At 41.3% G+C, this 24,078-nt stretch overlaps 6 protein-coding genes across 14 annotated transcripts in view; 4 read left to right on the plus strand and 2 right to left on the minus strand.

Annotated features, from left to right (window-relative positions):
- Positions 1 to 366: 366 nt before the first annotated feature.
- LOC6040920 lies at positions 367 to 1,875 on the plus strand. The gene is made up of 2 exons (XM_001850196.2): positions 367 to 641; positions 704 to 1,875. The coding sequence occupies exons 1-2, from the start codon at positions 458 to 460 to the stop codon at positions 1,693 to 1,695; spliced, it is 1,176 nt and encodes a 391-aa protein (XP_001850248.2). The 5' UTR covers positions 367 to 457; the 3' UTR covers positions 1,696 to 1,875.
- LOC6040921 lies at positions 1,873 to 2,944 on the minus strand. Its single transcript, XM_001850197.2, has 2 exons — positions 2,675 to 2,944; positions 1,873 to 2,576 (listed from the first exon to the last, which is right to left on the minus strand). The coding sequence occupies exons 1-2, from the start codon at positions 2,871 to 2,873 to the stop codon at positions 1,909 to 1,911; spliced, it is 867 nt and encodes a 288-aa protein (XP_001850249.2). The 5' UTR covers positions 2,874 to 2,944; the 3' UTR covers positions 1,873 to 1,908.
- A 44-nt stretch (positions 2,945 to 2,988) lies between these two features.
- On the plus strand, positions 2,989 to 4,163 carry LOC6040922. Of its 2 annotated transcripts, none has more exons than XM_038248204.1 (3): positions 2,989 to 3,110; positions 3,168 to 3,368; positions 3,434 to 4,163. In XM_038248204.1, exons 2-3 carry the CDS (start codon positions 3,176 to 3,178, stop codon positions 4,129 to 4,131), a joined length of 891 nt encoding a protein of 296 aa, XP_038104132.1. In that variant the 5' UTR covers positions 2,989 to 3,110; positions 3,168 to 3,175; the 3' UTR covers positions 4,132 to 4,163. The 2 variants fall into 2 exon arrangements, with proteins under 2 accessions (XP_038104132.1, XP_001850250.1); XM_001850198.2 differs by having other exon boundaries at positions 3,005 to 3,110; positions 3,175 to 3,368.
- Positions 4,164 to 8,942: 4,779 nt separating this feature from the next.
- LOC6040923 (L-asparaginase) lies at positions 8,943 to 17,749 on the plus strand. The gene is given in 5 exon segments (XM_001850199.2): positions 8,943 to 9,346; positions 15,421 to 15,790; positions 15,881 to 16,543; positions 16,546 to 16,865; positions 16,928 to 17,749. Coding segments are annotated over 4 exon segments (2,097 nt in total). The 5' UTR covers positions 8,943 to 9,346; positions 15,421 to 15,450; the 3' UTR covers positions 17,702 to 17,749.
- An 822-nt stretch (positions 17,750 to 18,571) lies between these two features.
- LOC6040924 (L-asparaginase) lies at positions 18,572 to 20,004 on the plus strand. The gene is made up of 3 exons (XM_001850200.2): positions 18,572 to 18,749; positions 18,809 to 18,944; positions 18,995 to 20,004. The coding sequence occupies exons 2-3, from the start codon at positions 18,833 to 18,835 to the stop codon at positions 20,002 to 20,004; spliced, it is 1,122 nt and encodes a 373-aa protein (XP_001850252.2). The 5' UTR covers positions 18,572 to 18,749; positions 18,809 to 18,832.
- A 27-nt stretch (positions 20,005 to 20,031) lies between these two features.
- LOC6040925 overlaps positions 20,032 to 24,078 on the minus strand; it is a 44,517-nt gene continuing 40,470 nt past the window's right edge. For 4 of the 8 annotated variants that reach the window (XM_038267114.1, XM_038267115.1, XM_038267113.1 and 1 more), the window contains exons 2-4: positions 20,843 to 21,263; positions 20,602 to 20,782; positions 20,032 to 20,545 (exon numbers count right to left, since the gene is read on the minus strand). In XM_038267114.1, the coding sequence (XP_038123042.1) occupies positions 20,202 to 20,545; positions 20,602 to 20,782; positions 20,843 to 21,208 (891 nt within the window). In that variant the 5' untranslated portion in view covers positions 21,209 to 21,263 and the 3' untranslated portion in view covers positions 20,032 to 20,201. Of the gene's footprint in view, positions 20,546 to 20,601; positions 20,783 to 20,842; positions 21,331 to 21,740; positions 22,168 to 24,078 lie in introns of those variants that run through there. The other 4 variants (XM_038267120.1, XM_038267118.1, XM_038267119.1 and 1 more) reach the window with 3 other exon arrangements.

Consider the following 24,078-nt stretch of genomic DNA (forward strand, 5'->3'; position numbering starts at 1 on the left):
CTGTCAAGAAGGACCGCGAGGTTAATTTTTCAAAATTGATTTAAAAATCCATTTTAAACCCTTGTGGTCGTACAAAGGGTCATTGTACTCCAAAAAAAAAAACTTTATCGCTGTAAACAATAATATCAGCAATCTAAGCTTCATCTTAGGACCCAATTCGCCCCATGTGTCCCGATTCACCCCAGAAAATAACTGAAAAAAGAGAAAAAAAAAACTGAAAAAGATAGTCCAACGTCAAAAAAGCATCTTTTAAAAACCCCGCTATGTTCGATACTTTTGACATAACAGTAAATCAGCTGATCGATCTTCGCTGCCAGCCCTATCGTCGTCCCTTTAAATCCGTCAGCTGACTTCTGGGACTTCTGAAGTTCTGACAGCAGCGACCTGTTGGTGCGATGTAAACAAAGTTCCGTTTTTTTTTTGTTCTTGGAAGCATAAAAGTGCAATTTTCCTGAAAATGCCAACCGACGCGTGCTGCGTGCCGGGTTGCCCCCCGAGCACGCTGCTGCACCGCTTCCCGGACGACCGCGCCGATCCGGAACGGGCCACCGAGTGGCGCCAGCGGCTGGACGTTGCCGCCACCGTCGATTCGTTGGTTTGCTGCGGGCGGCACTTTTCCGACGGGCAGTACGAGGGATTTGGTGAGGTTTTTTTGTAGGTTTTGGATTGTTTTTGAAAAAAAATAATGAGGTTTGTTTTTTAGATCGCGCCAAACCGTTGAAGCCGGATGCCGTTCCGGACTGTAACTTGCCAAAGATCAAGCTGGAGGTGGAATCGGTAACGAGCTTGAACAATAACATTGAAGTTGCGCCGGAGGTGATTATGGCGCGGTCATCGCTCGAGCTGGATCGCTTCAAGGAGGGGACGTTCACGTCTCCGTCGGCGGTCGTCGTTGAAAATTTGGACAAGATGTGTCGTCTTTGTTTGGAAACAGATGAATCCGGAACACACCAGCCGTTGTTTGGTGGCGACACAGATGGCATCGTGGACTCGATCCAGCAGTCGATTGGGATCGAAATTGACTTGGGCGATCCGTACCCGAAGCAGATCTGTCCTGTTTGCATCGAGCGGGTCAACTACATCCAGCGAAGTCGCGAATGGTTCCTGAAAAATGACAACCTGCTTAAGGCGCTGGTTCCGGAAGCGATTGAGAGCGTGCCGAACGACGATTTGATCATTCCGGACTTGATTCCAGCGACTTCGGCGGCCGCCCCAACGGAGGCAATCTACTTCAAGGAGGAAGCTGGCGAGGAAGGCAATGAGGACGATCAGATCTTGCTGCAGCCACTGCGGAAGCGTGCTCCGGCGTCGAAAGCCCGCAAGAAGCGAACGGTTTCGGGTCGGCCGACCTCGTTCTGCACCATGTGCAGTCGGGAGTTTGAGTGCCCGCGAGATTTGCGCACTCATCTGTACTCCGCGCACCAGGGCGTCATCTGCAAGCACTGCGGAGTGGCCTACTCGCACCCGGGGACACTCCAGATGCACATCAAGCAGCATCACGGCGAGAAGGAACGGCTGGCGGAGTGGAAGGAACAGGCGGCCCAGAACCTGTTCCGTGAGATGGCGGAGAAGTTTAACGGGGGTGTCGGGCTGGTGCAGGGAGGGAGAGGAGGAGGTGTTGGCGATGCTGGTGCCGATACGGGTGATTGGAAGGGTGTTGGAAGAGGTAGGCCGAAACGGCAGAAACACAAGTGAGGACAATAACCTGGTCGAGGAATTTCTCTGCTTCTTGGAAGCTTTGCGGAGTGGCAAAAACATTAAACCAAAATTGAATTATTGTTGAGTTGAATAAGATTTAATTTTAGTTATAGTTGAGTAATTTTGTTGTAATTTGACCAAATATATACCCAATAAATAATGATTATCAAAAAGTTATTAAAGACAGACGACTTTATTTCATCGGTAACGTTAAATTATCTCCTTCTTTATCTTCTTAGCTGGAGGAATCCCGATTGAGTCCTCAGTTTGCAGCTGAAGTGAGTCCGTTCCTCGTTCATCGTCCTTGTAAGCATCCATAGTCTCAATCGTAAAAATCGAATTCGAACTCCTGTCGATAACCTGTTTGGAGGAGACACCCGGTTCCTTTTTGACCGTCCCAATAACCATAAAGTCGTGCACCGTTTCAATTTTCACTGGCTTATCCGGCGATACCGGAGTCACCACCGGCTGCACGACCTTTTCATCACATGAAGCGTTAAAGGAAGGCTTCTCCGTTGCGACAAATTTGACCAACCGCCCTTCATCGGTCTCCGCGAGCAGCTTCCGGTTCTCCTCCGTCCAGACGGCTTGCAGCTGACGCATTTTGAGATCGCTTTCCTGGAACTGGCGCTGGACGCGCTTGATGTAGCGCACCTTCGAGCTGCAGGTCAGACAGATGAGGGCCGGAATTCCGTCCGCGGCCGGGTTGACCTGGATCCCGATCGTCTCCACGACGTCCTGCAGCGTCAGCCTGCCCGGATCCGAACTGGGGACCGCCGGCAGCCGTTCCATCTTCACGGACTGGTCCATGCAGAATCGGCAGCACAGGATGCGTTGATCCGGAACGGCGTTATTTTTCAGTTTGGGGTTCGCATTTCCTGGAATTTGGTCATTCATAAAAAGGATTGAAGATGCAGCATTTCTTGTACTAAGCTTGCAGGGATTCCTATCCAGTTAGCATCGATTTGCAACCTACGTATTATGATGTACTGGCTCGGAGAAAAGTGCCGGTGACAGACGACGTGGCCTGCGGAACCGTCCGCGCGCAGCCGATCTATCCAAGATTTTTTGTTCCAGAATCGATGGTACTGCTCGTCCTTGCGTATTGGCAGCTTGCACATGCTGGCACTGCAGTACAACCACCGGATTTCCGACCGGCCGGGAAGCGATTCCATGGCCAGATTTTGATAGTGGACCTTTAGCGAAATCTGTTTGCAAACAAAATTCAATCGAAGAACGCTTTGACAGCTACCATTCCCACCTTTTTTAGTGACCTTGCATCAAATGTCACCGCTGGTCACCCTACCAAACAGTTTATTTTCAAACAAATAAAGACCAAAACATAAACAAGTTTTCGCTACGGAACGGCGTCGATGTTTTACCGGTGAATGCTGCTAGATCCTCGCGATATCGTAAGTCAGAACAGAACGTTACGCCCCAGTTAAAAGTTAATGTAGAAAAATGTCTAGTTTTTAGGATGGCCCACCCCACCATTTGCAGTGCCCGAACCTGCACCAACCGGATCGGCCCTTCGGACCGCTGCTTCCCGTTCCCATCCGGTTCGCGTGGCATTACGTGGCAGGAGCTCCTTCTCGGCACAGTCAACCGGAGCACCGGAACGCTAATCGTGTGCAGCTCACACTTCTCCGAGCAGCAGTACGTCCGAGCTAGTAGGTTCTCAAGCAACCGTCCCCCACCTTCCCCAATTAACTTCTTTCCCGCCGCTTGTCCACAGAAAACGGCCAGCTGCACCTCTGCAAGCACGCCCTGCCCGATCTGAACGTGATCGCCAACGGCAACGAGTGCCGCTTCTGTTTGGAACCGTCCAAGTCGAACATGTACCCGCTGTTTACGCAACATGCGGACGTACCGTCGCTCGCGGACATTGAACGCACCGTCAACATCCGGATCCGGCCGCACGACGGGCTGCCCCAGCTGGCCTGCGCCACCTGCATGTCCAAAATCCGCTACATCAAACGCATCCAGGACCAGTTCCAGGAAAGCGACCGGAAGCTGCGCGTTCGGCTAGGAGTGCCGATGGACCAGCCGGAATCGGACGAGGAACCTGCCATGGAGGAAGAGTATCTGGTGGAGCAGCACCCCGCAAAGCCGGACGCCGACCAGGACAACATTCTGCTAACCGCCGACCAACTCACAATCATAGAGGGAGCCCAGGAGGAAATTGAAACCAGTGAAACCGCCAACGAATCACCGGAAGTGCCAGAAGAACCGCCGGAATGTGCGGTACTCTTCAGCGGGGACATTCAAGAATCGACGGAAAACAACGGCGAATACGACATGACTGAGCTGGCCGAGGGCGCGGATTCGGATGATGCTGCAGCGAACGGGAACGATTCGGACGAGACGGACCAGAAAAATGGAAACCCGTACAAACCGTTCCGGTACTCGAAGCGGGCGCGGCGGGGAGATTAGTTGCGGGGTATTAATACAGACGATCAGCACGACGGTTCTTGTTTTCGTTTTGTAGCTTCGAAAGATCCGCTGCTATATGAATTTGATAGCTGGAACCTCCCAGGAACGATACTTAATTTCTTGCTTACTTTTTCAAAAGGTCCTATGTACACAAGAAACCCACGGCGCATTGGTTGTTTTAAAAAGTAATCTAGATTTGTCCGGACAGACCATTTCACCTTTCGTTTTTTTGTGTGTAACGACGGTTGAATTTGAAGCTCATCTAAAAGAAGACATTCACAATGTGCAAAAATTCAGTTGTCACCCGAGTATCGATCCTCTGACCTTTTGCTTGCTAGGAGAAACCAGTAACCACTTTTAGCTTTAAAAAAGTATTTTTTTCGTCAGAACGCAGAGTGTTACAACAAACAGGCTAGTACGAAGCTCGGGAGGAACGCAAAATTTTATAAAATAACTGGAATTTCATTAATTGAAATTCAAAATTGAAAAAATAAAAAAATACGAATATTTTAAAATTTTTAGGCATGAAAAATTATGAAATATTCGTAAAAATAGAAAAAAAAACAAATTTCACAAGTTCTAAATTTAAAAAAATCCGCAGCTTAAAAAATTTAAGATTAGAAAAAATAAAAGTTCAAAAAATTTGAAACTCATTAGGTCAGATTTGTTTAAACTCTAAAAACGGAAAAAACGTCAAATTTCTATATTTAACAATAAAAAAATAAACATCCAAATTTTAAAGGTTTCATTTTGAGGATTCAAAATGTTTTAATTAAAAAAATTCAAAATATTAAATATTTTAATATAAAAAATATAATAAATTGTTAAATTTAAAAATACAATTATTCAAAAATCTAAAATTGTTAAACCACGAATTTAAAATTCCTGAATTTTTAAATTCCAAAAAATCACGTTTTGAAATCTGCAGAATTCTAAATTTTATTGTTTCAAATTATGAAAAAAAAAAAATGCATTCAAAACTTTGAAACTCAAAAATACAACTACAACAGTCCATACTCGATCAAATTATTTCTATATCTAACTTGGCGGTCAAAATGACTATAGTAAAATATTGGCAAAAATGCATTTGGTTTGGTTATTTTAACCTATTTTTTAAATAAAATGCAATCATTTAAGAAAAATTGCAAGATTTTTTCAACAACTCGAATTTGACTGAAATGGAGTCGCAAAACACGAATTTGACGTTAATAGCAAGAAAATTTTAAAAAAATAAAAAAAAACTGTTGATCTACGAAATCGGTCTTTTTTCTTTAATTTTAATTTTTGTATTTTTTAATCCGACTTAAAATTTGTTGGTGCCTTCGGTATGCCCAAAGAAGCCATTTTGCCTCATTATTTTGTTCATATAGACGGTTTCCACGCGAAATCGACCATAAAAATACGATTTTGAACCGGACCATTTCCGATCTTAATAAAACTTGCTGGATCGTTTGTCCTACTCAAATCAACAACTCCTGTGCACTCAGTTTAGTAATTTACAATGGCATTTGAATTTTAGGAATTCTTTTAGTTTTAAATTATTGGTAATTACATTTAAATTGAAAAAATCATATCTTTCGAAGCAGATGTTCAAAAAAATCGATCGAAAGTGTGTTTTAACGAAAATCGTGCGCTCTTTTCAATGAAAATATTTCCAAAAGCCGAAACTTTCATTTTCGATCAAAAAAAACAGCAAAAAATCCAATTTTCTTCGAAAATTAGGCTGAATACACCCTTTGATTCAAATTTTGCCATTACCATTCGAAAGAGCGGACAATTTCCCACTTTTCTTCCATAGACACCAAGTTGGAGCGAAAGCGTTTTCGAGTGGTTTGTAAATAAAAACCTTTTTTCGTTTTTTTTTTATTTTTTTTTCAAAAAAACTAAATTACATGTTTTATGGCAAATTTTGTAACAGATCCAATTTTTAAACATAAAACAAAGTTCTGCTTCCGTGTTTTTTAGTTTTTCCTTGACGTACCAGTTTCAAATACATATAAAAGGATCGAAATAATGAAAAGGTGCACCTTAAAGTAACATTTCCTGAACCACTCGTCAGTGTTGTTGATACCTGCAAAATATTTTTTTTCCTATTTTTTATGGGTCTTAGGGTGATTCCTGTCGCGTCAGGGCGGTTCAAAGATGACAATTTTGAGTATTTTTAATAATCATTGTCAAACGCCGTTTAAACTGAACTCATGCGTATTTTTCCTTGAAAGCCAAATTAGTAACTTTCCATGTACAAACCGGATAACTTTAGTTGGTTTAAACAATGTCAAGTTGTTTTTAGAAATATGTGTTTTTTAAAATCGCCATAATTGTCATTTTAAAGCACACCCTGACGTGCCAGGAACCACCTTAATAACCTAACAAAAATTATGTATAAAACCCGAGAATCCCGAAGATTTGAAGCCGATCCGAGCACCTTAGAGTTTGGCCATGCCATTTGCCTGGAAAATTGTTGTAAGTCACTTAGCAGAATTTTGTAAGATGTTCAATAATTTGTCAACGTGTTTTTTTCCAACAATTAAAATAAAATAAAATCCAACACAGGATTTTTGATTTGTCATCCTGAGAATAATTTAAGTAATAGTAGGACGAAAAGGGAATAAATATCACAGAATTTTACAATTTGCAGCTTTTCTATACAAAAATTGTTGTAACTTTTCAGAGATTTGATGAAATAGCATGTTTATTCTGCAAATTTATTCTTGATATAATTAGTTTCAATTCTACGCAAATAGTTTTGATAAACACGAATAAATGATGTTTCCAGATGAATTTGGAAAATAAAATAAGAAAAAAAACTATTTTGCAGGTATTAACAACACTGACGAGTGTGATAAACATTTTTCCATAATAAAAATGGTTCAGGAAATGTTAGCTTAAGTGCACCTTTTTTGGTTATCTTTAGTAATTATTTCGTTCCTTTTATATGTATTTGAAACTGGTACGTCAAGAGAAAACTCAAAAACACGGAAGCAGAACTTTATTTTAAGTTTAAAAATTGGATCTGTTACAAAATTTGCCATAAAACATGTAATTTAATTTTTTGGAAAAAAATAAAAAACGAAAAAAGGTTTTTATTTACAAACTACTCGAAAACGCTTTCGCTCCAACTTGGTGTCTATGGAAGAAAAGTGGGAAATTGTCCGCTCTTTCGAATGGTAATGGCAAAATTTGAATCAAAGGGTGTATTCAGCCTGATTTTCGAAGAAAATTGGATTTTTGGCTGTTTTTGATCGAAAATGAAAGTTTCGGCTTTGGAAATATTTTCATTGAAAAGAGCGCACGATTTTCGTTAAAACACACTTTCGATCGATTTTTGAACATCTGCTTCGAAAGATATGATTTTTTCAATTTAAATGTAATTACCAATAATTTAAAACTAAAAGAATTCCTAAAATTCAAATGCCATTGTAAATTACTAAACTGAGTGCACAGGAGTTGTTGATTTGAGTAGGACAAACGATCCAGCAAGTTTTATTAAGATCGGAGATGGTCCGGATTTTGAGTAGTCGATTTCGCGTGGAAACCGTCTATAATTTTCCATACAAATTTGGCAGCTGTCCATACAAAAATGATATGTGAAAATTTAAAAAAAAATCTGTATCTTTAGAAAGATTTTTTTGATCGATTTGGTGTCTTGGCCAAAAATGTAGGTATGGATATGGACTACACTGAAAAAATGTGATACACGGTAATTTTTTTTGGTGATTTTTAATTTCATTTTTTGTCACTGAAACTTGATTTTCAAAAAACATTATTTTAATTTTTTTCTGATATGTTTTAGAGGACCTCGAAAATTTCCAGAATGGGCAAAAAATCATTGACCAAGTTATGAATTTTTGAATCAATACTGTTTTTTTCAAAAAATCGCAAAAAATTTTCAATTTAATTTTTCGAAGTAAAATCAAATTTGCAATCAAAAAGTACTTAGGTGAAATTTTGATAAAGAGCATCGTTTTGAAGTTAAATCCATTTTTAGAAGACTTTTTTGAAAATAGTCGCAGTTTTTTTTAAATTAGTGTCCATATTTGCCCACTCTTGAAAAAAAAATGTTTGAAAAGCTGACAAAATTCTCTATATTTTGCTTTTTTGAACCTTGTTGATATGACCTTTAGTTGTTGAGATATTGCCATGCAAAGATTCAAAAACAGGAAAATTGATGTTTTCTAAGTCTCACCCAAACAACCCACCATTTTCTTATGTCGATATCTCAGCAACTATTGGTCAGATTTTCAATGTTAAAATATGAAACATCCGTGAAATTTTCAGTTCTTCGATTGTTTGTTCATTTTTTTTAAATCAAGACTAACATTTCAAAAGGGCAAAACATTCAATATTAACGCTACAGACTTGTAACTCCTTAAATTAAATTTAATCACACCAGACATGACACTACCTCCTGCAATGTTAATCCGAGTCTAAACACAACTGATAAGAAAACCACCAACACAAAGCGCCATCTACTTCGTGCAGCAGGCCGCGCGCGGATGACGTCAAAATTTAGCGCGCGAAAAATGTTTGCCGCTCTCCTCGGCTACTGTGATTCCGTGGAAATAAATCGCTCCAAGTTTGCACTTTAAATTTGCACCAAAAATGGGACAAAAGGGTTTTACGAGATAAATATAGATGTTTTCGCAAAACCATCAACAAAGAGCCTTTACCTGTCGATCGATCTTGGGTACCAACCACGCGGTCACTTTGCCACTTGGCTTGGTACCAGTAATTTCTGTTTTGGAATAAAAAAAAAAATGACCGACTGGCAGAGAAAAGGTGCGAAAATGAGCAACCAACAAAACGAGGCCCGCTCGTTAAGGTGCGCTATCAGTCGTGTCGCACCAGCCAACTAGATCGCACACCTCGCGAGGTAGAAGAATCAGTCCAAGTGGCGGAAGTTTTATTCCTTTGAGTGAAGAAAGTGAGAATTAAGAAGGAGTTTTTTTAAAAAAGAGAAAAGAAGGACATTTCGAGAGAGTGAGAGTGCGAGCATAAAACATATGTTTTCGCCGACATAATTTTATGCGAACGATTTTTCGGGGGGCATTGCGTGCGCACAGAACTTCAGTACTGTACGACGAAACCGGTGTAAAATGTTGCGAAATCGTTTTGCTTGCGGAAAAGTTTAGTAAATCGTGAAATAGTACCGAAATAGAAGTGAAAAACTGCAGTTTGTACCACTTGGTTTAGTTCCGCGTGCTTGTGTGCTCTGGTAAGTGGCTGCAATTAGTGACCGGCGTTTTAGCAACTTTCACAAAGCTGCCTTGAAAATGGCCAACTTCGATTACTGTTCTACCTTCAAATCGATCAAGGGAAAAAAACATTGAGTCGAGTCGATTTTCCGAATTCGGTGAAGTACCGTTCCAGTACGGACTTGAACTTCTTTTTCGTTGCGTTTTTGGCTTTATCTGACCTTCTGATATTGTAGTTGGCCTCGCCGCGCCTTGTATTCTTTTTGTGATATCAGCTCTCACGTTGGAGAAGGGTTTCAACTCTTTACTGTTTGGGCAGACTACAGGACTACCGTAAACTGGGGTCAATCGGGACACATGGGGCGAATTGGGACAGCAGTTTTAACCATGTTGGGGCACAATATTTTGATTTTTCTGGTTGGTTTCGGTTAGAACATACTCAGGCCAACAAAATGTGTACATCCATTTCCAAATTTAAAAGCTTTAAGTGCTCTGAAAACTGCTGTCCCTATTCAGACTGTAGTCCCGATTCACCCCAGATTACGGTACTAGATTGTCAGTAGTAATTTGAGCTTGTCAGAGTGTAACTAGCCGGGCACGTGCCAAAAGATTGCGCCGGCACTGGTTTCTGATTGTTGTTTTGCACTTTTGCACTTCAAGTATTGTGACTTTATTGGGTCAATAATGTGAAGCGCCGGGCTTAATTCGATCATACAAGATTTTAACAAGTTGATTATGGGTAGAAGGGGTAGAATCTGTAAGGGGCCATTCACAAACCACGTGGACCCCCTCCGCCCTTGTGGACAATTATTGCTCATCCAAAATATTTTTTTTTGTATGGATCGTGTACATGTACATTGTACACAGTTAAAAAAAATCATGGTAATGTTGACATCTGGAAAGGGGTCCATCATTTATGTCAAAACAATGTGTAATTTTACCACTTTTCTGGTGTAATGCGAGGTGTAATGTCACTTTTTTAGTCAAAATTGAGGAAAAAAAGGTGCAGGTGGTTATGTTACACATGACCAGTATGACAAAGAACTTTGCAAGATGATTGTTGAAATTTTCGATTAGAATGTCCGGTCCAGATTCCCCCCTTATAATAACCGTCCTATCGAACTAAGGGGACGGAAATTGCAAGTGGAGCTGAAATAGAAATCGAAGTGAAATCAATTTACTTTCCTTCACCACTCGAAAGTTACCATGATGCGGGAATGTTTTTGCAAGGCTGTTGCAAGCAATCGGTGGCAGTAAAGGAAATTTGAACAGCAGACATTAAAAAGTACCCTTACAGGGCTCTTAATGATTACGAGATAGTTATTTTGAATTTCCAGAAACAGATTTTCGCAGTGGCACAAAAAATGTGCATCGCAGTAATCTATTTATTACTTCCTGCCTAATAAGCAATATATTTTAACTGCTTAGTTTCAGATAATGGCCAAATGCAACTTTTTATGTCCAGTATCAAAAACCATAAAGTTTGATACCCATATTGCCCCAACTCTTACGGTCCGGCAAATGTCCCCCCATTGGAACATCCGCGGGGCCTCCGGCCACTCCGGATTGTGGCCACTACTGCCGAAAAGTCAAATTTCATGTCCAGTATCAAAAACCATAAAGTTTGATACCCATATTGCCCCAACTCTTACGGTCCGGCAAATGTCCCCCCATTTGAACATCCGCGGGGCCTTCGGCCACTCCGGATTGTGGCAACTACTGCCGAAAAGTCAAATTTCATGTCCAGTATCAAAAACCATAAAGTTTGATACCCATATTGCCCCAACTCTTACGGTCCGGAAAATGTCCCCTCATCGGAACATCCCTGGGGCCTCCGGCCACTCCAGTCCAGGTGGTGGCCAGTTCCAATGATCGACTCCCGCGACTGGCATGTCTTAGCTGGTCCTTGCCTCCAAGCCATCTGCTACCGGACCTCCAGGCCGTCTGCTACCGGGCCACCAGGCCATCTGCTTCTGATGTGTTCTCGTCGACGTCCAGCAATAGAATGAATTTTCGGGACCGACCGAGCCGAGTTTTGTTGGCTCGTCGGCGATCCGAAAATTATGAGGTGGAGTGGGGGTGAATTTAGATACATCAATCTCACGTCTCTCGATTGACTGATTGGGAAACGTTCGTTCATCCAACCAGCGTGCACCAAAAAGAGGGGAAATTTGCCGAGAGGGGAATTCGTCACGTAACGTTTTCGCTTTGCAAAAATTTTGGATTGACACCACGTATAGAAACCTTAGGACAAAGTTCTTTGTCAAAATCATCATAAAAGAGGTAATTTTCAACCTTCCAAATTTGTGAAGACACATTTTGAAACATTTGCAGCTTTTTTCAACAATTACCGGGGTGACAAAATAAAAAAAAAGAACTAAAATTTCAAGTTTCAATCCTTAAATATCGGAACAAAAAGTATCACATTATGCTATATATAAATCATTCAAGTAAAGTTCTTAAATCAATTGGCTAAATATCCCTCCCCCTCCCCTTCTCCGTCAGGAAGTTAAAAATATTGTCGCTAAACATTTTCTTTAAAAAAAAGCTTGAAAAAATCGATTGTAAACTATTTGGAAAGCATGATTTAACATTTATTTTTGCATTATTAATCACATAAATGCTTTTTTAATCTTTTCACAAACTTTTATTATCTTAAATACTGAAATTTCAGTAAAAGATTCAGTAATTTAGATTTTACTGAATTCTCAGTCAACTAATATTTGCTAGGATATTTATCACTTTGACTGATGATTTACTGAAATTTCTGTAAAATGGTTGTAAAAACAACTGAAATTTCAGCAAAAGAAACGTCAAATTATTTTGCTGATTCAGTAATCATCGCTGGTATTTCAGTCACCAAAATTTGATTTTACTTGTTATCAAAAATACTGTTATTAATTCATTTATTTCATCAATCGCCCAAACTTAAAATACAGGTGGTTAGCATCAAGGCTTTTTTTTTATACATTTTTCTAACCTTTGTTTCTAAAGATCACAATACAAAATTAAAAAAAAAACAAAATTTGTTGTGATCACACCAATTTCTGTATTAAATTTACTGAAATCTGCACTACTGAAATTTTCAGTAAATGAAAACTTGCTAAAATTTCAGCAAACTTTGACAGCTCCATACAAATTTTTACTGAAGTTCAGCGAAAAACTAACTGAAAATTTCAGTAGTGCAGTTTTCAGTAAATATTAACTGAAAACGAACATCGCAATTTGCTGTGATACGAATGAGCCAATTCCAATTCGCTAATTGGAACGACTGACCGCTGTCAAAAGCCTGAAGACACGTGTTTGGAAATTGTCGAACAATGGTGTTGAAGCGTCAGCATCAGTTTGACAATTGGTTTGACGGTTGAGTTCATTTTAGTATTCGAATTAGCGGACATTCGAAGAAGCAACATTCGAACTACCGAATCCTCTCTGTATACAGTAGTTGTTCGGTAACTGGGCGTTGTTTAACTGGGCTGCTTTTTAACTGGGCGCTCGATTACTGGGCCGTAGCCCAAGTTGAGAAGCAGACAAATGTCTAAAAACCAAAACAAACCAAAATGATCGAGGGGTAATGGATGCAAAAATCATATTCAATAAATAAAAAAACTTTTTTCAAACTTTTGTTTAATTTTAAGTAACAATTAAAGAAATATGAAATGTACGCATTGAAAATAAATTTGAGTAACTTTTATTTTAATATTTCATCTGGTGGTCCCCTCGTTATTTTTTGTTCAGCCCAGTTAACGAGCAACATTCGGTGACTGGGCTAAGTTCTCAGCCCAGTTACCGAACAACTACTGTATTAAAAATGCTCTGATTGTGCCATTGGGATACTGTTTTATTTTAATCTATTTTCTCAGCAATTTAGTGAGATTAACAAATAAGTTTTCCTTTGTGAACTTAAATCTTTAATTTAATATGAGATATATCGTCTTTCTGAAAATGTCGATGCGAATATCAAAACGAAAATTCAAAGCAATCTTTTTGAAGGGACTGAAAAAAAATATTGACACTTGGAGCAATATTGATATGTATCGAGAAGATCGAGAGCCAGAGAGACAACACAGAATAAATTTCACTTTTCACAAAATTCTTGGAATACTTGAAAGAAAATAACAAATTCAAAAAAAAAATTATCTGTTTACCACAAAAAATGAACTTGTTTATCACAGACTTTAAACTTATTACCAACAATCCAAAACATCATAAACGCATGAATAATTTTTCGGATGTCAGTAAGCAAAAATACTTGATGATGTATTTATTTTTGCTTTTGAAGAAAAATAGTAAGACCCATCAAAAATAAATCGAATTTCAGTATACACTCAAACCCCCATGGTTTGACACAAACTGTTGTCAAACGAACGGGGTCACTTTTTAGTTTGAAACCCTTGTTACACGGAGTTCACACACACTATCAAACGTGTGTTTTGATAGTGTGCGTATGCGCCGTGTAAAAAGTGACAGTTCTTCACTTTTTAGTTTGACTTTGACAAACCAACGGGGTACAACCAGGAAGGTGCTGTGTCCTATCCCAAAATCCATGATAAAACTGACAGACCAAATCTGTCAGACCAAGACTGTCAGGCCAAAGAGCAAAAAGTAAACAATCTTTGTCTTCGACTTAGGTGCACACAAATCAAGAAAAGAAAATTTGAAAAAGAATTTTATTTTTCCAATTCAATGACCGGGTTTGGACTGCAAGATTGAATGTACGTCAGAAAATGATTAAACAGTGCGGCGTCATGTACACCGACAATTAAATAAGCAGTTAAAAGCCTTATTCTTCATTTTTAATTTTAGATCGCGTTTTCGGTTTACACCTGAAAAATCTTGAAATTATTTATACGGACTTGTGATTCCTCTCTTTCCATCATTCCCTTGGGTACAACCTAAAAAAGTGTCAAACGAAAAAGTGACCAACCACCGGGGGTTGAGTGTATCAATCTAGCTCAAAGAACCATGCTTCTCCATCGAAACGAGTTTCAAGTACATTTTGCTGAAGACGCATGTTGAGATCGAAGCAATCTGTGCCCGTGGTCGGACGCGTTTTTTGGGCGCTGTCATTTTTTTCCTTTTAATCGTCTTTAAAAGTGTAAAATTTCTTGAAATACAGAGATCTCATTATAATTGTCGGTTCAAGACATTTGCAGTTGAAGTGATGGAAGTAAAGGCAGACTTTTTCGGTGAAATTTTTGAAATACGACTTCCACGACTCGGCAGAGTTGCTCCACCGGGAGGAGATGTCAGCAGCAACAAGAAGAACAGGACCTGGGTAGCTTCACGAAGTTGCCATCAGCTAGAGCGTTCCTGTGGTTCCAGTTCGACCAACATAAATTCCAGAATGGCGACGTCGTTTTTCAAGAATTGTCGATGCAGATGTGGGTGGTGATCATCATCCATCCTCATTAAAGTGGGTCGCTTGCAGTTAATCGTGCGGTATCAGGACTGCTGCCGGAAACTCTGCTGATCAACACAGGGATTCAAGAAAAGTCACGATTCATGTGACATGTGGCGAAATGATCGGAAATGAGCTGGTTTCGAAGATTCTTCGTATTTGGTGAGAGCTTTCCATTTTTATTTTCAATTGACACTTCCATCCACTCTAACATCCATACATTTCACTAAAGACCAACCACGCCAATCTTACTATATACGCGGTAGGGTGTTCCCTTGGTCGTTCGCTGTGAGTTGTGGATTGCCTGCTTCTCTAATGAAGGTTCGACTGAGGGGGCATGCTTATTAATTTCTCGTCGCTCCATACCCTCAGTGACGTGATGGGAGCAAGGGCGTCTATGCGATGTGTCCCTACACCCGCTACAAATTTCCGGCGCTTGGGGAGGGAAGAGGGTAGCCATTTTGATCGATGCGCCGGTATTTGTAGCATTAAAATTCGTGCAAAAAAACTTATGCACGTGGGTGTACAGATTACGGAGTAAAAGATGATCGAATTGTTCACCTAGCGCTCACATGTGTTTCGGGACCAAGTTGCCTGCGGGTATGGGGATCATACATACATACATACATACATTTTGCTGAAGACGCATGTTCAATTAATGTTTTATGCACTAAATTTACACCAAATCCACAGATTTTGGAAATCTCACACCCTCACAACAAAATGACCACCCCGAACCCCCCAACCGTGGTCACCACGACCACCGCGTCGAGTCCCTCGGACGACGAGGAGGGTGGCCTCGTGATGCACCTCATCAACTCCCGCACCACCAACGGATCGTCATCGTCCAAGGTGTCCTCGACGACGAGCAACGGCAACGGTTCCCCGTGGCCCCGGCGGCAGCTAGTGGACGTGAACCCTCGGAGTGGCAGTTTGGACCTGAGCAAGCTGCCGATGCGCCGGAACTCGAGCTACGGCCGGATGCCGTCGGAGAATCCGGAGGCGAAAGTGCTGGTCATCTACACGGGCGGCACGATCGGGATGATGCGCAACGAGAAGAATGGTGAGTTGTTAATTGGGTTTCGGGTCAGCTGGTTAGCGGGTTGGTGATTGAGCGGTTGGGTAAATATTTTGTTCATATATTTGTTTACAGCGTTGGAACCACGGCCGAACGAGTTTGTGCGGAAGATTCGTCAATATCCAAACATGCACGATGACGCGTATGCGGCGAAGAGATACGGTCCGGCGAAGAATATGGCTCCGTTGGTGCTTCCTTACGTGGAGGGTCAACATAGGAGGATCTTGTACCAGATTTCCGAGTATGAACCGTTGCTGGACTCTTCTAATATGGGAGTGTCGGACTGGGCGAGGATCGCCACGGATATTCAGCAGTCGTACGAATTCTTCGATGGGTTTGTCGTACTCCACGGAACCGATACTCTGTCCTACACGGCGTCGGCTTTGTCGTTCATGCTGGAGAACCTCGGCAAAACGGTGATCATCACGGGGTCGCAGATTCCGATCTTCGAGACGAGAACCGACGGCAAGGACAATTTCACCTCCGCGTTGATTCTGGCCGGAAACTACATCATTCCGGAGGTTTGTGTCTTCTTCAACAGTCGTCTCTTCCGAGGCAATCGAACGCTTAAGATCAGCTGCGATTCGTTGGACGCGTTCAACTCCCCAAACGCGGCACCCCTAGCCAAGATGGGCATCAACGTGGAGGTCGACTACCGGTTGATCTTCCGACCGTGTACCGTTGAAAAGTTCAGCGTGCACACTCAGATGGACGAGAACGTTGGACTGCTGCGGCTGTTTCAAGTATCGCCGTTGCAACGGTAAAGGCCTTCCTGCAACCTCCAATGCGCGGGGTTGTCCTGCAGACCTACGGTTCCGGAAACATCCCAACGAACCGAGCCGACCTGCTGGCAGCTCTACGCGAAGCCAACGAACGTGGAGTCCTGATCGTCAACTGTACCCAGTGCAACGAGGGAGCCGTCTGCGAGCTCTACGAAACGGGTCGCCAGCTGCAAGAGCTCGGAGTCATTCCCGGATTCGACATGACCCCGGAATCGGCACTGGCGAAGCTCTCCTACGTGCTGAGTAAGGACTGCTGGAACCAGGAGACGAAGCGATTGGTAAGATCCGCTGTGTAATTATTCCAACGATCTTCACACTCATCAAACCCCCCATCTTTCAGATGCTCAAAAGCAACCTCCGCGGCGAGCTGACCCACGAAAAGACCCCGGAAATGCAAGAGTACGACCTGATCGACGCCGTCGCCCGCACTCTCCACCTCAACTCGGTCAAAGAACTCAGCCAGCTCAAGTCCACCCTCTTCCCGGCGATGATGAACGCGGCCGTAGTCGCCGGCGACGTCTCCAAGCTCAACAACCTCAAAGGGTACGGCGCGAACGTCTCCGGAGAGAACTGCGACCGCCGAACCGCTCTCCACGTGGCCTGCTGCGAAGGCAACCTCGAAGTCGTCCAATATCTGCTCCAAAACGGAGCCGCCGTCCACCTGCGCGATCGCTACGACCGAACCCCACTCGCGGACGCGATCCTCAACGATCATCACCAGATCATTCGCCTGCTAATCAAATGTGGTGCCCACCTGACCGGGTCGATCCGGGCCATCGGGGAAAGTTTGTGCAGTGCCGCGGCGCGGAATCTGCCGCATCGGCTAGAGTCGTACCGGATTGCCGGGGCCGATCTGTCGCAGGAGGATCCGGCGGGGCGGACGGCGCTGCACGTGGCGGCGATGTACGGAAATCTCGAGGTCGTCCAGTATCTGGTGAAGAATTACGCCGAAGTGGACGCACTGGACTATTTGGGTCTGACGCCGTTGGACTACGCGATCAAGCTGAACGCACAACCGGTGATTGACTTTTTGAGCGGGAAGAATGCACGAAGGGGCGAGGAGATGTCCGATGAGGCCAGAAGGCCGGAACTGCACGATTCGTTTGATTATTAGGGATTTGGAAGAAAAAATATGAAAATAATAAATATAACCAGCAATAAATATAGATTGATTTATATTCATTAAGAGAAATGTGATGCCTTGAATTTTTGGCTTCCGATTCCACAAGTTTGGGTCATAAATAGTAATCAAATAATTAAATAATTTCATAATAAAATAATTAAATAATTTAATTAAATAATTAAATAATTGAATAATTAAATAATTAAATAATTAAATAATTAAATAATTAAATAATTAAATAATTAAATAATTAAATAATTAAATAATTGAATAATTAAATAATTAAATAATTAAATAATTAAATAATTAAATAATTAAATAATTAAATAATTAAATAATTAAATAATTAAATAATTAAATAATTAAATAATTAAATAATTAAATAATTAAATAATTAAATAATAAAATAATTAAATAATTAAATAATTAAATAATTAAATAATTAAATAATTAAATAATTAAATAATTAAATAATTAAAAAATTAAATAATCAAATAATTAAATAATTAAATAGTTGAATAACTAAATAATTTAAAATTAAATAATTAAATAATTTAATAATGTGAAGTGAGAAAATCGGTTTTAATTAGAACAAAAATATCTACTAAGCTTAAACAACATAGTTCGCAATAGTTTCAGATTTCAACAGCTGATTGGTTCCACGGTTTCGTTACAAGACTTTTGATTCTAACCCTCAAACGTTTCATATTTCAATAATTGTGTATTAGTTTGATAGCAAACAGTTCAACCCACTTGTATGAAACGATAAAACATACGACTTCCAAAAGTTTAAGGGATCATCCATCTTTTAAATAATTTGAACCGTTGAGACTAGAAATAGAATCGAGCGCTGTTCTTCTGTTCTCTGCAGAGGGGTTCCGGACATGACTCAATAGAGCAGTATCTTTTCCAAGAACTTGCCGTGATAAATTTCTAAGCGCGCCGATAAGCCGCTTAGAATGGATTTTTGCTCGCTATTGCAACAAGAAAGAAGCTCATTACCCCAACGATTAGTACTACAAGCAGAGCAGCGGCAAAGGTATATGTGCATTTAAGCTAAAAATCCAATTATAAAAAGAAACTGCTTTTAATTCCTAGATTTTAGGTTAACAGAATCAGGAAATGAGTTCCAAGAACAAATTACCATTTCAAAGAAGTGACTTACCAAGATATTCATCGGTATTGGTTATCTACACTGGTGGAACCATTGGCATGATCAGGAATGAAAATAATGGTATGATTTAATTTTGTTAATAACCTCAACATAATATTTTCCCCTTTTAGAACTTGTTCCTAAACCAAACGAGTTCTACGAAAGAATTCGTAGCTTCCCACAGTTGCACGACGCAACGCACGATGATCTTCCCGCCAACACTTTGCTTTTACCCTTCGTTCAAGATCAACTGAATCGTATCCGGTACCGAATCCTGGAGTACGATCCACTGCTGGATTCCTCCAACATGGGAGTTCCGGAGTGGGTTCGAATCGCGCAGGACATCCACGACGCACACGACCACTTCCAAGGATTCGTCGTCCTCCACGGAACCGATACGCTTGCCTACACGGCATCTGCCCTCTCGTTCATGCTGGAAGGCTTGAAGCACCCGGTCATCATCACCGGATCGCAGATTCCGATCTTCGAAACGCGCACCGACGGCAGGGACAACCTGGTTTCGGCGCTGATCCTGGCCGGAAACTACGACATTCCTGAAGTTTGTGTCTTCTTCAACGCGCAACTGTTTCGCGGCAATCGGACCATCAAAGTAAACTGCGACTCGTTTGAGGCGTTTGGGTCGCCGAACTTAGCACCGCTTGCTACGATGGGTGTCAACGTGGAGATAAATGAGGGGTTGGTAAGGAGGGCGGCGTCGGGGGAGCCGTTTGGCGTGCAATTCAAGATGGACGAGAGGGTAGGCCTGCTACGGTTGTTTCCGACGATTTCTGGAGATTTGGTGCGAGCGACTTTGGAAAAGCTAAACGGGATAGTTCTGATGACTTACGGGGCTGGGAACATCCCGTCGAATAAGGAAGATTTCATTGGAGCGTTACGGGAAGCTTCCGAGCGAGGAGTTTTGATTTTGAACGTTACACAATGTAGCGGAGGTTCCGTCAGCCAGATGTATGAGACGAGTCACCACCTGCGGGAGCTTGGTGTCATTTCCGGACACGACATGACCGCCGAGGCTGCGTTGGGCAAGCTTTCGTACGTGCTTGGGAAAGAGAACTGGGATCTGGAAATGAAACGCAGGATGTTGCAACGGAATCTTCGTGGTGAAATGACTGAAAACGAGTAATTGATTTTAAAATACGTTTATTTCAATAAAATAACTTCCTCCAAGATCTGCCAACATGTATCATTAGCGATGGCCAACTATTCAAAGGATAAACATTAAACTACTCTCTACTAGGTGTCGCTAGTGTTCGAACGTTGAATGCAAGCATGGTTCTAACCAAGAATCTCAATCAATTTGGACTTAATGCTAACCGCGTTTCACCGCCTGCTCCTCCCACTTCCGCCGAGTATCCGCTGCACCGCTTCCGGTCCGAATCGGCACGCCGGAAACGCTTGCTCGCAGTTGACGCGTCTCCTGCCAGCGCGGATGGCGTCCTCGATGGCCGTTCCGGTGGCGAAACTGAGCGCCCAGTCCGCACCGGCCAACCCGTCCAGGACCGTGTCCATCCGGCTGGCGCGTCGCTCGGCCACGTTTATCGCGGCTTCCTTCACGTACCAGCAAACCGTCCGCTGGGTGCAGGCCGTCGAATCGATGTCGTACCGCTGTAAACTACGGTCCACCACCCGCAGTAGATTCCAGAGGGCGTTCTCTTCGTCGGCGTCTGTTGTTAAATGATTTGTATTCATGGTATATAAATTTCGTTGTTGAACAACTTACCTCGATCCGTCTTCGACGGCGTGGGCATGGATTCCGTTCGTCGAACGTTTAATGGTCCCAGAGGAGTCAAGAGTTCCTTGTCACGAAATAGTTTGGCGACGCCACCGATGAGGGCGCCACCAACTGCCAGAACGCCCGCCAAAGCCACAGCTCCCACATTGATGTTGATGAGAGAAGTGCCCTAAAATACGCAAACCTATAGGGTAACTCATCACAACAGAGAACTCACGGTCACTCATACCTTCATCACTGACGACATCATCCCATCGACGGACTTTTTCACCGGAATCGTAAGAAAAGGTATCGCAAAGTCGATCTCAACCTCAATATTATTGTCCTTGGTTTGGAAGCTGATGAATTTCGGTTCCCGTTGATCGCTCCCCTTCCGGGAATTCCTGATCAGACCTGCTGCCCACCCAGGTCCTTCACTGAGTTCCTGCAGGTAGTCTGCTGGCGCAATGCCCTCGTACGGAAGCTGGTATGCTGCGCTACTGTTACCCGCGATCGCGGGCCCTGCCGAGACCTCCTGGTTGACCATCCCCGACGACCAGGTCGCCAGGATGACCAGAGCCGAAACTGTCTTTGCAAACTGTCCTCGCAGTACCATTCCGGGGACCTGTTGACTGTCGAAATGCAATTGCCAAACTGAGCGAAACGGGAAACTGTAACGACGGTTTTGCAAACATAACCTCAAAGCTTTTTTTTTCAATTTTCCTAGGTGGGGCCATCCTAGGAAACACCAGCGTTTTCAATTTCACTCCGCATGGAAAGTGCGATGTGCCCTAATTTGACACAATGTGACGATGTGACATAATCCGTCATCGAAGGAAGCGAGTGCGCGCGAAGAAATGCTCTACAAGAGTATGCACGATCCCATCAAAGTGGGCTACGCGGCTGGTTGCGATTACTTCATGTTGCACGTGTGCGAGCGCGCGCTGCCTCCTTGGATGAGGTTGTTGCGCTGTCAACCGGCAAATTGCTTGCAACGACCACGTGGGACAAAATTGAAATTATCTCATTGTCGAAATTTCTCAATAAAAGAGATCGTTTGAAACAATTTGTACGAGAAAGCGGCTAAAAATAGCTTCCCATTTGTAACAATTTAGCAAACTTGTCAAAAGATGGCACCAAACACGTACCTCCAACAAAAAAGAAACTGCACCGACACTGGAAGGACTATTTCCTAACCGCAACTGGCCTCGTTAGGCCGGTGCGCAACTGGTTTTGATGAAAAGTTTCGCTCTGCGCAAATGTTTGTCAATGTTTATCGAATTAGGCACGTTTTACGCCGGAGGCTGTAATTAAAAGTGTGCCTTAACTATGCTGTGGTCGGTCCTTCTTAGTCAAGGGCACCACCACGTGGGTACTGAGCGTTTTGAGATACACACAATATGTAATTACGCAAATTTTTGTCGGTTTTGAGGATGGCTAATTGCATTTTTGATGTGCATATAAGCGATGATTATGGCTTTGTTCGAAGGGAGGGGAAAACAAAAGATTTGTTTTGGTTTTTGTAATTAGATTCATTAAAAAACTTAATAGATTTGGATACGGTCACTCGCTACTTGCACTAAAAGAAAAATAAATCTAATTGCACATTAAATTTTTATTTTTTCTGTTTTTTTTTAAATATTTTTTAACACACTTTTTTATTATTTTAAATTGAAAATCGGATCAAGAGTCGAACAAATGTAGAGAGCTGCCTAAGGTCAATGCAAGGTCAATGCAAATGTTCAAAGATTTCCCTAAAAATCGTACGATTTGCGAGGAAACGTGTAAAGATATAAGTTCGAAAGAACAAAAGTTTGTGCGCAAAAAGGTCGTAAGACAGAAGGTCCAAAGGACAAAAATGTTGAAGGGACAAAAGATCGAACATTGTCAAAAGGTCGAAGGTGAGAAAATGAGAAAACAAAAATCATGAAACAAAAACTAGCAAAATTATAAGCAAGAGCGATTCAAAATATTTTTAAGAATTAGATATTTTTCATTAAACATATTTTTTCTCGGTTCTTCTTACACATGTTTTACTTGTTTCTGAAACATTTCTGTGCATTATTTTTTTAAGAATATTTATTATATTTTTCTCAGTAATATTTGTGTGAGTTTTTCATTTTTTCAAACATGAGAAATTCTGCGAAAAGTATTGTGAGATTTTTCAAAATCAGGCAAAGCAAAGCAAAAATTTTTTTGTAACTTTTTCAATTACTTCAAGCAGCGATGGAAGAATCTTCATCAAAAGAAAATCTGTTGACGCTCATCAAGAGAAAAAAAAATCGGAAGGGAACTTGTCTCTCCATCTCTTGCGCACGAAATATCGGTAAAATGAATCCGAAAAATCATCATCTGTATTATTCGGCGGAACATCGAATTCACTACTACTCTTGCAGGTGGTACGTCACACGTCGAAAAAATGCTTGCCAATTTTCGTAGATGAACAATGTATGTGCACAAAATAAATTAAATTAACTAAAGTGGTGCTAACAATGAGAATCACAAAAAATCTTCAAGTGATTATTTTTTTCGGAATGTCTCTTTCGCGGTTGAAGAAAGTTCGCAAGCGAAAATGTTTTTTTTTTTTGCGATTATTCCATCTTTGCCTTCAAGTAATTAATTCTTGTTTTAATATTTTTTTAAAAAATTTTGTTTTGTTCTTTAAAACATGAGATGTTATATGCACAAATTAGGAAAAAAAACCGGATTCAAACATGTTATTATATAATACATTCAAAAATGGTCCGAAAAATAAGGGCCAATTTTTTTTTACATTTCAAATTGTTAATGTTAAGGGACCATCCATAAACCACGTGAACAGTTGTACATCCCCCCCCCCCTCGTGGACAATTGTCCATACAAAAACTTTTTGTATTTATCGTGGACAATCGCCATATACCCCTAAAATGTCCACGTGGTTTATGGATGGTCCCTAATGGACTTTCTCCGTTAGTTATAATTGTTTGAGTTTTTCCATTTGTTCAACATATGAAATTTGAAAAAATAAACTTATACAAGATTTCATTGTTTGAAAACTTATATTTAAGTGAGTAACACTGAGACAAAAGAAATGCTTTCCACTATTATTATTCTTTGCAATGGTTATTTTGGCAACAATATTCAAAAAAGAATGTTGTGGTGATTCTCATAAACATAAACTGTGAAAAATATTTGCAACGGCTTAGTTGGCCAACACCAATTTGTCCCTCTTAGCTAAAGCTCAAAATTGGCAAGTTGGCAAACATTAAAAATATCGCTACACAAAATAAAGTGTTTTCAATATTTTCTTAGTACAGTCCAGACTCGATTTTCCGAAGTCTGAAGGCCTCAGAAAAATTTCACTTCGGAAACGAACTATGATTTTTTTTTTTGTTGTTTTCTTATTTTTGAATGCCTAAGTATGCTTAAGGGGGTTACATACATGAAGAAAATCATAAAATGTCATATTACAGAAAGTTCACTAAATTCACTAAAAAGATTATTTTC

This window comes from Culex quinquefasciatus, chromosome 1 (assembly GCF_015732765.1).
Source record: "Culex quinquefasciatus strain JHB chromosome 1, VPISU_Cqui_1.0_pri_paternal, whole genome shotgun sequence".
In the NCBI taxonomy this organism is placed as follows: domain Eukaryota; kingdom Metazoa; phylum Arthropoda; class Insecta; order Diptera; family Culicidae; genus Culex; species Culex quinquefasciatus.